The 15,948-nt window shown below is 41.7% G+C and overlaps 1 protein-coding gene across 1 annotated transcript in view; it reads right to left on the minus strand.

Annotated features, from left to right (window-relative positions):
• The window catches only part of adgrv1 (adhesion G protein-coupled receptor V1), a 124,190-nt gene that overhangs the window by 53,187 nt on the left and 55,055 nt on the right, over nt 1-15,948 (minus strand). The window contains exons 69-88 of the mRNA XM_051950765.1: nt 15,706-15,904; nt 15,379-15,598; nt 15,042-15,281; nt 14,791-14,940; nt 14,456-14,676; nt 14,082-14,361; nt 13,825-13,968; nt 13,018-13,189; nt 12,534-12,675; nt 11,850-12,418; nt 11,469-11,732; nt 10,027-10,144; nt 9,728-9,899; nt 9,292-9,534; nt 7,568-7,975; nt 5,442-5,614; nt 5,034-5,280; nt 4,695-4,834; nt 3,666-3,826; nt 3,321-3,421 (exon numbers count right to left, since the gene is read on the minus strand). Of these exons, the coding sequence (XP_051806725.1) occupies nt 3,321-3,421; nt 3,666-3,826; nt 4,695-4,834; nt 5,034-5,280; nt 5,442-5,614; nt 7,568-7,975; nt 9,292-9,534; nt 9,728-9,899; nt 10,027-10,144; nt 11,469-11,732; nt 11,850-12,418; nt 12,534-12,675; nt 13,018-13,189; nt 13,825-13,968; nt 14,082-14,361; nt 14,456-14,676; nt 14,791-14,940; nt 15,042-15,281; nt 15,379-15,598; nt 15,706-15,904 (4,364 nt within the window). The remainder of the gene's footprint in view (nt 1-3,320; nt 3,422-3,665; nt 3,827-4,694; nt 4,835-5,033; nt 5,281-5,441; nt 5,615-7,567; nt 7,976-9,291; nt 9,535-9,727; nt 9,900-10,026; nt 10,145-11,468; nt 11,733-11,849; nt 12,419-12,533; nt 12,676-13,017; nt 13,190-13,824; nt 13,969-14,081; nt 14,362-14,455; nt 14,677-14,790; nt 14,941-15,041; nt 15,282-15,378; nt 15,599-15,705; nt 15,905-15,948) is intronic.

A 15,948-nucleotide genomic window follows, 5' to 3' on the forward strand; every position in this document is an offset into this window, starting at 1 on the left:
ATGCACAGGGAGAACATGCAAACTCCAGTCAGACCCAGGCGCACAGGCACGGATGCGGACCGGGATCTTCTAGCTGTAAGGTGATAGTGCTAACCACACATCCACTGTGCAGCCCAGAACAAGATAATGCTCAAACTATATGCACTTTACTTCCATTATGTACATGGAGCAAGTCTCTGTATTTTTCCCTCTTTCTGTCCTGTTAGTTCACTCATCGTCACTCCCACCCATGCTTCCTTCTTTCACGGTCATTTTATAACTAAATGTACTAATCTGAGTGCCCTCAAGTCTAACATTTTCAGCTTCAAAATTATAGACACAACAGTGATGGCAGTCAGAATATTGAGACAGTAATACAATCAAAAACTATGCAAACTCAACCAGAGGCCTCCACCCTCTCGTTCAACTCTTAGACTCTCTCAGAGGGGTGGGATATTATTCTAGTTCCTTTTAGTTGACTGTAGCTGCAGCAGACAGAAATTAATCAAAGTGGCAGCTTTAATTTTCTCCACACAGAAGGCAGAGTCAGTGATTAATTACAGCCACCACAGACGGAGTAGCCTCTCTGTCAGAGGTGGCTGGAGCTGGATCTGACACTCCAAATCAGGGGTGAGGCAAGAGCAAGTTTAGGAGACACTCCTACCACTAATTACTAATCTCAAAACAAAAGATACAACATTGTTTGCTTTCTCGATGAAAAATAACACTAATGGCTTCCCGGTGCCAACCTAATCTAAAAAGCTGAGGTGTGCTTCTAAATTGAAACAAGCAAAACAAGTAAAAGGTCATGCACAACTGAAAAGTGGCTTCTATCCACCAGCAACATTTCTTTTAACTGACTGTGCAGAGCTGTAGCAGCAGCCAGACGTACCAAGATGTGGATTCAGATAAATCCTCACTAACACTGAGTCTGCATGTCCTTCAACACAGTGCCGTTTTGGTTTTGTAGTTACGCATGGCTATGGGACTCTAAAGTAGAGGTATTCAAACTGATATCTGTGAATGCATCAAAAAACACAGACATTGACGCACATTGACTCTTTGTGCTGCTGATGTGCTGATGTCAAATGGAGAGAAAGCAAATGTTCGCTGCTTCCAGCACAAGGGCAACATTTATTTAAAATGTTATTTTTTTTTATTTAAAATGTTATTTTTTTACTTAAAATATGTCATTAAAAAAAGTCTGAATAATGAATTAACTTAACCACTGCCTACAAACACACTGGGTCTCAGTTTTCATTCAGTCATAAATGTAAATCATATACAGTACATTTATTAATACAGTGGTGTAGCAGAATTATGCAAATGTTTACTTAAGTAATATTTGAGAAATAAACATTAAAGCCTACAAAATTTGAATTACAAAGAGAACCTGACAAAAGCATAGTGAGAAATTTAAACTCTTCTTGCCCTCTGTGCCTAGAAATTACTGGATTCTCATTATGTACTTTATAAAATACTCCTGTTCCTTATCATACAACATTTTATGGATATGAGACAAATGATTTCCATGAAACTCAATGGCAAAAAAAAGACAAACAGCCACTAACTATACCTTCCAGTGTGGCTGTAGAGGTATTTTGTGAAACATTTTAGTTTTTTAAATCCTTTATACATCTATTGTTGTGCATCTAAGCTTCAACAATACAAAGTCAGACATTAAATAAAGCAAATTCAGTCCTTTTGATTGATGTTTTCATTGAAATGTCAATGAGACACTGAATAGTCAAACTGTTTACCACATTAATTTATGAGAATTATGAAAACTGAGCAAGAAGAAGATAGAGAAAAGAGGCTAAGGGAAATGGACTTCACAAATAAACCTGCTCCTAGAGGTTTGTATAAAGAAAGAAATTATGTTTTCCTGTTAGCCATTTCAGATAAAAGTGCACTTAAGGAAGCACAATGATGTCAATTGATCTATTTTAATAGATTTTAATACAGTGAACCCGTCATTACTTCCAAAATATTCCCAGAAGTAGCAGATGATCACTTAGAGGGAACATATTTAACTTTGCGTTTCCTTCCGTCTGTAGTTTCTGCCTTTTTCTCTCTGTCACCTCTCTGCTGCACCTTTCTGCAGGTATATCCTGCAGCATGTTTTGTGTTTGTTGCTCAGTGCTCATCTTTTCTCTCTCTGCTCTGCTCTCTCACCAACCAGTCGGGGCAGATGGCCGCCCACCCTGAGCCTGGTTCTGTCTGACGTTTCTTCCTGTAAAAGGGAGTTTTTCATCCTAACCACCGCCAATTGCTCACTCAATGGGAAAATGCTAGGTTTCTCTCTATAACACAGGAAAGCCTTGACCTTGCTGCGCAAAGTGCTCTTAGTTATGTTATGATTGTGCGATACATAAATAAGACTGAACTGAATCTTAATACCAGAGTGCAAAATCAGTTACGCCTTCAGTCAAACAGTCTGAAAATCAACCAGGCCTTCATCAAAAGGCCTTGACTAGAAGGCCAAAGAAAGACACAGAAAATGTCTAAACCACCGCACAATCTCACGAGGAAGAAGGGCTTATTATACAGTAAAGTATCAACAAGGAAAGAGAACAGGATGGAATTTTCCATCCAAAACCCTTTTAGGTTCAGGGGCTCTGCCTGGGCCATAAACAGGTTGAGTCGGAGGTGGCTAGCCCCCAAGGACTGCTTTAGAAAGGGCTCATGTTTGTCAACCAAAGAGAGGGGAGACCAGTGGAAAATTACCAGTCCCGCACTCAGTCACGCACGTGTATGTGCACACATACACACACATACACATGATCAGGACCGGTGGACAGACTAACCTGTACGCTCACCGGTTATGTGACAGCTTGCGTTTTTAATGGGCGAGGGTGCGGGGGGCATGGTTCCGTTGTCAGGACGCACCGGCCCGCAAACTACGCAACCGATGACATTCGGTGATGTGTGTTCACATCTATGCACATTTCCAAGAAAATACCTGTGACATGTCTGGCAGCTAGTGACCAAGGTTAGCAGCACATGTGCGTGTGTGTGCTGTTAAAAATGCTTTAATTAAATGTATCTAAGAGTGTTTGTTTCTTTGATATTTGAAAGTGAAGCTGCATACTGCACCCTGTACATTACATCTGTGTTGGTGTGTGTATGACACACACATCTTCTGGACTGGAGCTAGTGATCCATAGAGCACAGAGAGATGAATGCCTCTACAAAAGTTTCCAGGGCTTCTCTATCTATCTACATATAAGCCTAAACAGACAATCAATACATGCAAACTGATGAAAATGCCAGTGAAACTAATGGAGCACTTTGTTGAAACATTCTAGTATGATAGAAGAAGATCCAAACAAGTGTATTACCTGAGTTCCCAGGCAGCTCACCATCATATGAGTGAGCAGTTTGGCAGCAAACATGGGGAACCGGGAGCACAGCACATGGGCTATGATGGCCAATGCAAAGCCTGAGGAGGGAGGACATGAAACTAGAGTTAATGATAAATGAACAAAATGATTTATTTAGATCAGGGGGCTATTTATATGAATGTGGGAGAAATATGAATGAAAGGGCAAAATCTCAGGAGGGAAATGAAGCAAAGCTGAAGAAAAAAGGTAGTATTCAGTCGGTAAAAAAGGAAAACACAGCAAAGAAAGGGAAGACAGAGAAGAGAAGAAAAAGAGAAGACGTGGTGGGGAGTGAGTTTGTACCTGAGATGCAGATAAATCCTGAGGCATAGAAGGCCTCGTTGTAGGATGCAAGGATGGCGAACTCAGCGTGGGCTGCGTAGATGGACATGTGGGAGCACGCACAGTCCACATAATTCCCACTCTCTTTCACAACCCTGCAGTATTGACCATCTGATGACCAACTAGAGGAGAGAAAGAAGAAAGAGGAGACAAGCGGAGATGAGATTTTAGAAAACAACGGAACAGCACACTACAAGAGATTATATCAAATTGAAGGTGACGTAAATTTGCTCTGTGGTGTTTTGTTCTTTTAATGTTATCTACGGTGACCTTTATCCCTCAAAGATGCGGTGTGACAGACCAGAACAAAGTCACGTTTGTGTTGGATTCATTTTCACAGTTAAAAGGCTTCAACGTTCGTTCTCTCCCTACCTCTTGCCCTCTCTCCCTCAATATCACATCGATAATCTGTTTTGTTTCCTGTGATATATCGTCCAAGTGGCTGCTTTGGCCAAATCAAACCTGCCAGTTCTTAACTTGTAACAGCGTGTTCCAGCCAAGTCCCACTCCTCGCCCCAGGAATGTCCTCAACAAAATGACTCCAAGTGGGAGGATTCAGAGTGTAGCAGACTGAATGTGCAGATATTGAAAAGACGTGACTTCCCGCATGGCCACAGGGAGGCCTTACCGAGAGGGAGAACTTGGACTTTCACCCTTCACTTAGCAAACTGTTCTTAGTCACCCAGTTAAATGTGACAATGACAAATATGGGTTATCCAAGAGCTATAACTGCAGATGATGAATGTATTTACAGCATCAAAGAGAGGTAATAAATCTTTTAGCTGAGATACGTTACAGTTAGTAAAGAAAATGTAGCTGCAGAGTAGAAAAACATCATCCATTGACATTACCAGGTAACACCAAAGAATGGCTGGATTATTGAGAATAAAATTATTTTGAACATTTATATATACCTTGAGTGTGGATCATCTGTTCGTAGTTTATTTATGGAATGTTTGAGTATGACCTGGTGTATCCGTGGTGTAATACCTTGCAGTGGTCTGGTTCCACAGAAGGCACAGAGACTGTCCCGGTTTAACTTGCTGACCGGGGGTGTGGATACGATACACCACCTCATTGCCATCCTCTAGGGGTCGTGACCCTCTGCCCTGGAGGCTGGCTGAGAATACCTACATATAAACAGAGACAGCAGAAGAAGAGAGAGAGAGAGTTCAGTTACAGGGGGACTAAAAAATTCATGTCTGATTTATGTCAGGGCAATACTGCCACCTGCTGTTTCAATAAAGTTATTTTTCACAAGAATACAATGAACTCACTGTTACTGGATAAAATACCCATGCTCTGTAAATGTGCTCAGATAATCCCTACCTTCCCACTGATAGCAGTGTTTGTATCATTGGTGAGAAACCAGTGTTCTGTTCTGAACTCGGTCAGCTGAATCCTGCTGAGGTTGGCACAATCTGCGGTTGGGACTGCTGGTACGGCCAGCAGGGCATCCGGGAGCTGGAAGAAGTCTGCATTACGGCCCCTGAATTTGTATCCATTGATTTCCGTGGGGTACCGTTGGAGGGAAGAGATAGTCATAAACGGACAGGTTTCCAGGATTATGTCCTTTCTGGAGAAATCACAGAAAGAAAAACAGTTAAACTAACAAACTAACATACACTGTGAGGTAGAGTTTATCTGTAAAATACCACAGCATGTTCCACATTTTAAATCTTAAGAGAGTAACATCTCCTTATAGCTGTTCAGTCGTTTAGAAAAATTGACACTCACGTCTCACATTGGCTTCGTGGGAGGAGAGAAAAGGCAAATCTCTCAGCCACTTCAGCGAGGTGGCTGAGGCCCCGAGTGTCGATTCGGTTGGGATTGGCCAAGGCACACAATAGGTCGTAGGTTAAATTCCGGCTGTATTCCTGTAAAGGAGTCCTATTTGCCTCTGCAAGCACCTGGTCAAGTAGAAAGACAGGGTGAGAAGGACTGAGAAAGCAGCAGCACATACATGTATCTGTCACTGACATACAGTACATGTCATCTGTAAGCTTTAGTGTAATATTTATCTCTGCCAAAGCTCCCCTCAACACCACTTTCTTTAGTTTAGGCCTCAGTGCTATCAAGCTTCTGTACATTTCCTGTTGAATTAAGATCTTTCCTGTTGCAATCTGTATGCACTCCCATGTCTCCTCATGCTGTTTAACTCATTTCTACTCTGTCTGCCTCTTTAATATTAATATACAGTGGTGTCTGTGCTTGTCTGGAGGCTTAGCAAGTGAAGTATGCAGACTAACTTCAGTGACAGCACTGCTTACGATGAGTGGCAACAGAGACCTTTTCAGATGACAAACTGGTCCTTAGATCTGTCAGAGCAGTACATAAAAGATGATGTATGCCTCTTAGCATTGCTGTCTGACACACTACTACACTGACTCACTAACCTCAAGTGGTAAAAAAAAAAAAAAAAAGATCACACAGAACCAACATTTGCTATGTGTGACAATCGTGTAAAAATTCAAATAGAGATCAATCATCTGCTATTTGCACCAAGGTCTGGGAAAGACTGATAAAACGTAATAATCTCACTGATCTCATATGCTGATACAGTGTGTCAAATCTACAACATTCTAGTGATAATTGCTTTTGTTTTCCAAAAAAATCTCCTTGAAAGTTGAAACTATAACAAAATATTCCAACATTTAAAATTCCTACATGACATATTGTGATAGAACAGCTAGACAGATATTGTATCACACTTTTAAATCCACACCTTAAGCTTCAATTAAAACAAGCAAAACTGGTTTAAAACTGGCCTCCTTTACCACTCCGACATCCAAAATCTGCCAGTGGGTGTGAAAAGCATGTAGAAAAAAAATCTGATCTAGAAATTGTAAAAAGTGAAAGAATCATCACATTTTATCTTTCCAGTCATCCATGAATGCATCCTGTATGGTGCCTTCAGGAAAATTAAAGCTTAGAAGTGGGATAGTTCATCAAAATCACTTAATTTTATATGTCTCACTTACAAATTTGCTAAACTTAAACCTTTTCCGCGAGATCCAGTAAAAAACAACAACAAAACAAACAAAAAAAACTTCTAAGCTCAACTGAGACACAGTGACTGAGTTAGCTGTCACAGTCTTCTTATTTTCTTTTCATCTGTTTCCATCTCACCCTGTCCTCTGCAACCTCTTCTCTCACACCAATTAATTTAATGTCCTCTTTCACTGCATCCATAAACCTCCTCTTTGGTCTTCCTCTAGGCCTTATGCCTGGCAGTTCAAACCTCAGCATCCTTCTACTGATATATTCACTCTCTCTCCTCTGTACATGTGCAAACTCTCTCAGTCTGGCCTCTCTGGCTTTATCTCCAAAACATCTAACATGCCAGTGCATGCTTTGTCCTTCTGACCTTGATCCTGGTCACCTCCAAAGGGAAGTGTGAAAAAGGACTATTTTGTAGACGCTGTACAAATGTATGCAGTAAAATATCTGTAGCACGTAAAGCCACCATTTTGCTTCCAATACTAGCAACGCCTGTGGGAATTTGGAAACAGGTTGCACAAAGTTTTTTTTTTCAATTTTTGCAAAATAGACAATAGAAATTAAACTTTAGCTTATGTCTTGTTTTTAATGATTTACGGTGTTTTTATTTATATTTTACAAAAGACATTTTTAAATCCTCTTTGCTTTTAACTATGGCCACAGTGCTGTTTCCATAGAGGTGTGGGTTTTTTTTTTTAAATTAGCCCTTATTAATCCTTGGCAAATGAGTCTACTATTATAAGCAAAAATGTGATGGGAGCATAGAATTCCCAGAAATTGCTGGACATTCCAGTAATTGCTTAGATTTTACTGAATTTATGGAAACTATTTGTGTTCTTAATCTGCTTTTCTAACCCTCTTACCTTGCCAAGACCATCAAGCACAGCGATCATCTGCTCACGAGTGAGAGTTACAGTGACCGTATTCATCAGTCCTTGTAGGCCCTGGTTCAGTATCGTTGGGGTAAGAGGCTGATGTAATTGCTCCAGTAACACCCATACAGCTTGACTCGCTGCGTTTGACACCACAGTAACATTAGCCAGGCCAAACTGAGAGTGCACTGCAGCGCCCCCTGTGGGATTGTACAGCTCCACCTGGAAACGCTTGGGTGTGGGTAGGGATGAGGCGAGGTCAGGCGTCAGGTAAATGTCCAGAGACGTGTTATGATGACCCACATCAAAGGTTATTTGACCCTCCTGCCTAGGAAAGTCCATCCCTGCTTTAGCAGGCCAGATTATGGAAGGACCCAGCATTTCTTCTCTGCGAAGCTCCTAGAGGAAAAATCAGACATGTTTTGTGGTAAACACTGTTGGACTGATTAAAATAAGAAGCTGTGGAGTCAAAAAAATAAAAATGGAGTTACGTAACAAGCATTATATTACAAAGAAACAAAAACAAGCAAACAAAATTAACGAAGAGTAATAAACTTATCACATGAAACTGTTAAACGTCACATTTCGAAAAGCTACCATTCTCATTTGGTGTATTAGATTTACAAGGTTCATATTCAAGTTGCAGCACATGTAGATGAGTGAAGTGACAGCTGGGGTGAAACACAATGAAAACCAAATGAGGATGGGGCTTTAATCATGCAGCAATTCTATTGTCTCACAACATGCTGAGGGAGATGAAAGCAGATGACCTGAGCATGTGTCTCTGTGAAGTTTCAGATTTTGGTTGAGTGCACTAGACACTCCCTGACTTTCATCTCCAATACCAAAATGTGTGAGTGACAGAGGATACTTCATGCCCTTGACTTGGATGTAGATATCTTTAATCAGGATTCTTCAGAGAAATGGAGGGTGGCCATAAGATTAAAGAGGTGAGGAGCAAGAGGAAACTTTGCTGTCTTTGAAATTCACCAAAATTAATAAACCATTACTCTCACTATTCTATATATATATATGAAGACCATACCTGGAGGGGAGATTGAAATCAAGAGCCAACCATAAGATGAAAGCACACAAAACTATTACTAAATACAATTTTGTTTTGGGACCTCAGTTTTAAAATCTGAGTTTATGTTAGAAATGATAACTTTGGGTATTTTTGGTAAGCCTTTCTGAATTGCGCCAAAGAAGTTCACCAGTTTCGAATAACTAAATATAAAAGTTTTGACTCATAAAGTAACCGTTTATCCAAGACTGTCTAAATAAAACAATCTAATACCACGGTACAGTACATCCCATTCTGCTCAGCTGCAGCAGATGGAGCATTTAGTAGGTATTCTGAATTGCCCTAAATAAAACAGTAGCGCATCCCATCAGTATAACATTACAGTTATGCTCACTGAAGCCAATGAGCTAAATCAGGTCAAATAACAGCTTTTTTTTGTGACTGAGAAAAAAACAAAACAAAAATTCAGCTGGTAAATGATTGGAATCATCCAGGCCTAAAATGAAAATGAGATTTCATGTCACACAGAATGAAAACAGAACGATACCTCCAAGGTAAATACAACAGTGTTGGGCAAATACCAATTCAAACAACTACATATTTTAATCATTCATTTCCCAACTGTACGTATCTGTCTACAATCCTATCCATATAGTTGTGCATAATTATTGCACAATTGGTTGTTTCTTACCACTGTGTGATATTGAACAGACATGACTGAAGCTGTGCTTGCTCGTCTGTAGACCTGCAGACTGAGCCTTGTGGTCGTCAAGGTGACAACGGGCAATCTGTGGCCCACAGCGAAGTACACGAGGCCTTGTGGGTTGTCGCTCTCTGCCAAGGTGATGTTGGCAAAACGAGTGGTCTCATTAATGGCAGCTCCATCCCCCACTTGATAAATCTCCACCAGGAACCACGCCTGGTACTCTGGTTCCTACAGTAAAACAAATGAGCGATGCTGTCACTTTGTGCACCACAGCACTTCTTCTGAATATGTGGAGAAAAATCATTATTTCACTAAACTTATAATCCAGACTCGTATGAATGGGTACAGAACATTTCAAGGACAGACTGACAGCAAAATCATTTAGTGCTGCCTCTGCCAAGGTCCTCTGCCTCTCTCTAACCTCATCATCCTGGACCTCCAGAGTGAGAGCACAGATTATCTCTCCTCTCCTGCAGATCGCTGTTCCTGAGGTCTGTACCAGCTGTGTTGTTAGGTTGACTCCATTACTGACAAGACTTAGAGCTGCCTTGCTGAAGGTAGCTCTCCAGAAGACCTGCAAATCCTCAAAGGCTCTGAGTAGAGGGAGAAAGAGCACACTAAGCAATTACATACAAGCAGCAAACAAAGGAACTATTTCCAGATGACATCTTCGATTTTTAAACCAGAAAGTAATGAATAGAAAAATTATTATTATATCACCTGTTTTGTTGTCTCTGCAGGTAGAGCAGGGCGGTTCTGTTTTCTGAATCCTCATCCAGAACTTGGCCAGTTAGAGAATTAAGACTAAACCCCAGAATACCGTTATGGAGGTCACTTCCTAGTGTGGTTAGATGGAAGAATGAAGAAAGCAAAACAAAAATAAATTATAACAGAGCAGTTCTAACCAATACATAACCCACATAGTAATATATTTTACAATCAGCTGGGACTATACAGGAAGAATAGTCAAATAATTTCTGCACAGTAGTGATTATGGGAAAATACTTCCTGGAAAACCAAAAAATACAGCTGGAGACTACAGCAGCAGCAAATCAAATTAATAGTAAGATCTGAGAAGAACATTGAATCAGTGTTTAGTGTTTCCTGGAGCACAGCAGCCTTAAGACTGGACAAACTAAACATTTAGAACCACCAGGAAACTCAAACAACTAAGAGTCATCCAGAATAAGCAGGATGACTGACCAAACTGAGTAACAGACAGAGCCGGGCCTTGGATAGGGAGGTGAACAACAACCCAACAGTCGAACTAATAGAGCTTAAGACGTCCGATGCAAAGATGGAAGTACCTGCCAAAGGGACACACATCTCAGCAGCACTCCATCAATCAGGCCTTTATAGTTGGTTATGGCTCTACAATTCTACAGTTTCATTTAGCAAACGCTTTTATCCAAAGCAACATACATCTGAGAGTAGATACAGCACAAGCAAGGATCCAGTCAGGGGAAAACTACCTGGATAAGAGCCATAAAACAAGTTCAAGTGTGATAATAGGACTGTGGTGTCCACAGGCAGCACATGGTTAAATGGAGGTTCAAGGAAGTAAAAGTGTAAAACAGTTTAAAGTTTGCCAAATGGGGCGCAAAGGACACAGAGAACAAAAAAATTCTCTGGTCTCCTTGCACAGAAATCTAACTGTGGAGAACACCAGAAAATCTGCTCCAGAGTGCACATGGCCTGAGAATGGGGTGACAGAACACCTTTCAGCACAACAGTGACCCGCATAGCATAAACACAGAATAAGGACAACACCGGAGGAGCTTCAGGACAGTCTGAATGTCAGCCAAAGCCCAGATTTAAACCACACACAACTGTGGAGTGACCTAAAAATAACATTTCATGCACCCTTCTCATCAAATCATATGAAAATCTACAAGATTATATTAAAATGGGATGAATTGAGTAATGAGCTATTGGTTTATAAATTTGCAAAACTTGTTAAAGCATATTTTCACTCAGTGTTATTAGGGTGTCTCATTGGGTAAAAATCTATTTTTTTCAATGTCATACTACTAATAGTGGTGATTGTTAGAATCAACATATTTCACTATTTTTATTTGACAGAACAGAATGTGAGTAAAACAGTAATGCTGCTTATTTTTTTTTGCAGAATAAAATAAATATATCTTTTTTGAATATTTTACCAAGGATAGTGATTTTGGCAAACGGTCCAAAACCCTGGTGTGGGCTGTCGGTGATCTGTGCTCCACCTTCTGGATCACTGAGGTAGATGAAGAATACTTCCTGTCCTTCAGGCTCTGAGTCATCCAGGATGAGGAGGATGACCTCTGCCTCATTCTCACCAGCCTGCAGGGACACTAAAGTGGACTCCAAGCGGAAGTCCTGCTCCTCCTTTGCAAGCATCCCAGCAGGTTCTACAGTAAAAGGAGGAGCTGTTGTGCTTCCATCTGAAAAAAAAGCCACAGAGCAACACACATTAAAGTTAAATTGTAAACACTGTTGTAAATGAAACAATAAAATATGCTGCAATAGAGTAAAAAAGATAGACAACAACACAAACACACCTCCATATGCTTGGACGCGGACCCTCACAGCTCCAGCATTACTGTCAGACCTGCGCACCCTCAGAACCACCCTCCTCTCCTGCTGGGTTTGGTCATCTCCGTCCTCCTTTACTTGGACCATTGCAGGTCCAATACTTAGAACTCCACCAGTCACGTCGCTAGCCAGGATGGTGACAGTGGCCACGCTGTGCTGCGGGTTCAGACGAGGAGAGGTATCTGCCCAAGCTAAGTCTGGAGAGACGACTTGAACATCTGTTAGGTTGACATGAAAGTACTCATCGGGTTCTGAAAGGGAGTCGTCACGTATTGAAAGACTGAATGAAGAATTGGTTTGGTGAGGCAAACTGAAGACCAAAAGGCCATCAGGCACTGCAAAAAAGTCTTCTCCTGCTGCTGCACTGCCTGCTACTGTTGTATAGGACAGGCGGGTGGTATTGCTTCGAAAACCATAAAGTCTCTGAACATGAAGTTTTATTGCCTGGATTTCCTCTGCAATAATTAGCTGGCGGGAATCAGGGGCAAACTGGTAGATCCCCAGTGGCTCCACTTCTGCTACGGTGAAGCCTGACCTGTGCAGGTAGACAGAAAACAGAATGAGGCCATGTGATGTTAAAGAAGCAACTAGTGGTCTAAAATTCCATGTATTGACTTTGCTACAACTTACAACTAATGTACAACAACTACCTGAACTTGACAGCACCGGTTGCAGCAGAGCTGGAGGAGGCAGCAGTGAGGTGTATGGCATAGGAAGCTGGCTCTAATGGATCAGCAAGAGCTGTAAGAGATATGGCTTTAGTCCTCTCCCCATGGGCCAGGGTCAGTGAGCCTAAATATAAAGAAGGAGCACATTACAAACACAAGAGCAGGCTGCTATTAGTCCGTCATCTTAAGCCTAATACCCACATTATGAGTGTTTGTATACACACAGTAAGTGATCTATTTATTATATGGGATGAAAGAGGAAAGCTCAGACTAGCGCACTGGCATCCAAAGATAGATGATTAGGTTTCATGACTAATCAAACAAAGAAAAAAAAATAAGATAGGGACATATCAGATGATCAATTATTCAATGTTCAAATGTTGTGAAGAAAGTAGTACACATGGGTTGAGAAAATTTGAGTGTGTTCTGTCCTTTTCAGAGTTCAGTCCCTCTCTGACTGACTTACCTGAGTTTGGGATAATAACTCCACTGCTAAAGCCAGGCAGAGTTTGTCCTGAAGGATATCCAGCTTTCCATTGCACCCTGACGTCCCCAAACAGCCCCATTCGTGTCACCGTTGCCTCACATGTCCCCAGTTCTATACTTGAAACCCGCAGTGCCAGTGAGGCAAAACCAACCTGCATAACATAATTGAGAGGAAAGTTAACAACAGTGTCAACTTCTTGTTCACATACTGTATACAGTACAGCATAATATTCTGTAACCAGCTGAGAAGGGAATGAGTGACAGAGTGTAAGATCTGTCATGATAATTTTATTGATAGCAGCCAGATAAATGAATAAGGCTGTGCATAAGGCTTTGTGTCAAAAGACTTGGCAAGAATACAGTTGAACGTTCATAGAGCACTCAAGCACTCAAATTTAACTTGGTTTCCTGCGGGGAAATATCTCAAAGGCATAAAGTGCTGTGGTGCTACCAAGATTACCCTCGGATGATCGAGGAATAACTAATAATTGTTGTAGTTTGTGGATCGATTTTCTGTTAGTATGTGTGTGAATTATTCAACCCTGGCTGAAAGAAAATGGGTGCATTATACGTAATGTTTTTGCTTTCACATTTTTCATGAAAACAGGGAAAAGCAAACCAAACAAATTCTTCCTAAACTACCTGAAAAATACTGCGAGCATAACATATGCATGACTAACTTTGCTCTAATAACCAGCCCTGTAGAGGGGACTGTTAAGAAATAGCTTCTCCCCCGTAAGTAAATCCTTTACTGTATGTGTATAAAAAGTACACAACCACAACTCACCTCTGAGCTGGCAGCTTCTTCAGGTACAGTCACTGTAGCAATGCTGGCATCATGAAGGAGGCGAGGCGGAGAGCCAAGGATAGCACCGACTAGCCTCACATCAGTGAGCTCTGCTGTGAAGCCTGTACCCACGGACAAAAACACCTACAAGAAGAAATGTGGGAAGACACAGGCCAGCACACATGAGAGTGTAATCATTCAAAGTATTTTTAAGTATTTGTCTCTGTACTAGTGTCAGTAAGCGTCCTCTTTCTTACCTGGCTGCTGATGGGCACAGTGATGGTACCAAAGGTCTGTCCTTCTCTCAGGAGCAGCCTCCCCTCAGCTTGTCCTCCCAGCACCTCCCCGATGTCCATCACTTCATCTATCCCTCCTCTGATCCTGTAGCCCACACTAGCGTTGCCAAACAGTCCAGCAAGTCGTGTCACATTCACAACCAGAGCTCTGGTGACGTCAGATCCTGAACCCACAACCACTATAGACTGCTGCTCAGGGTTTAAGGAGAAGACACCGTGGGGCTCATCGTTAGCAGGCACCCTGAGGGCAATAAAGAAAGGTTAACTTCAAGTTAATTCAATCCTTGACTTTTTATTTCATTTATTTATTTTTTTAACAGAACCACAATGGCAACCTGATATTGGTTCTGATCAGGTTTGGGTTGGCATCCAGAGTAGCACCGCCCTCCACGGCTATGAGTCGGAGAACGTAGAGCTCCTCCAGCTCTGGCACTGTATCAGGCATCAAGCTAAGGACAATTTCTGCTTCTCTTTGGCCCTCCAGAATCATCACTGAGCCAGTTAAGGCCAGGAAGTCACCTGTTACATCTGAGTCACTCTGGATCTGCCAGTGCACCTGAGGCGAATGTAAGGTTGTGTTTACAAAGCAACTTTGACCACAAAGAATTAAATTCAACTAGAATGGATATGAATAATAAATGGTAAGTTTAATTTTATGATATAATCTTACCGTGATGTTACCCATGACACCCTCTCTGCGCATAACCAGCAGGGAAATATTTAATGGACCCTCTGCTTCTGTGGATTCATTGTAAACACGCTCTCCAAGTGCCTCCTCAGTAAACTGGACTATACCATTTGGGTCACCAAACTTCTCTATCTGAGACACAAACACATTAGATTTGTAATTTGCTTTGTCCAACATTCGTCACTCATTCATGATGGTAAAATCAACCTTGCAGTCATGATTCAATGAAATACCTTCAGTGTTATTGAACCAGCCTGAGGATCAACATCCATCTCTCCAGACAGAATACTGAGCTCTATAACAAATGTCTCTTCCACCTCCACTTCGCCGTGGGGGAGAATCCGCACTTCTATGCTACGACTACCTTCTTCTCCATCCGTGAAGAAGAAGGACCCGTTCACAGGCCCTTTAATGTCAGTGTTGAATGGAGGGAGGACTTCTCTGCTGTTAGGGCCACGGATGACCCAAGCAACCTGTCAAAGGGGAAACCAGTCAGAATGATAAAACACCATCAGTAAAACCGAGATCTGACGCTTATGTGGTTTACTTTTTTGGCACCACTGTCCATACCGTGGCATTGCCCACAAGGCCTCCTGCTCTCTCCAAAATAAAGCTGAGTTTCAGAGTCGAGTTGGGGTTGGCCACAGTGATCAGACTCTCGTTGAGGAAACGAACCACCCCACTGGGAGAGTCGCTCTTGGCAATGGTCACCCTTGAAACATGCTGGGGGCCCACCACTGCTCCCCCAGTAGCTCCAACCAGCAAGACCTCAAAAATCTCAGCATATTCACTGTGGGCGATGATTTTAGTTACTTTTGGTGAGAATTAAAAAAATATATTCACAGATATTGCATGCTTTTGTGTATGTATACATTTAATTTTTATTCCTCCTCTCACCTGTCCAGGTCATCTATAACAGTGACATTAATGTAGCTGGTATTCTGCCCATGGACAAACATCACTGAGCCGTTATACAGGATATAGTCCAGATCAGGGGTTGCACTCAAGCCTCTAGAAATGAACTGAGCTGAGACCAGTCCATATGAGCCCACTCTCCTTACAACTGGGATCAACACGTTTCCCACATCCTCCTCAACTGAAAGAAAGGCAGAAGAAAATAGGGATTGTGTAAGTAGTAAA

Source organism: Acanthochromis polyacanthus, chromosome 7 (genome assembly GCF_021347895.1).
Source record: "Acanthochromis polyacanthus isolate Apoly-LR-REF ecotype Palm Island chromosome 7, KAUST_Apoly_ChrSc, whole genome shotgun sequence".
In the NCBI taxonomy this organism is placed as follows: domain Eukaryota; kingdom Metazoa; phylum Chordata; class Actinopteri; family Pomacentridae; genus Acanthochromis; species Acanthochromis polyacanthus.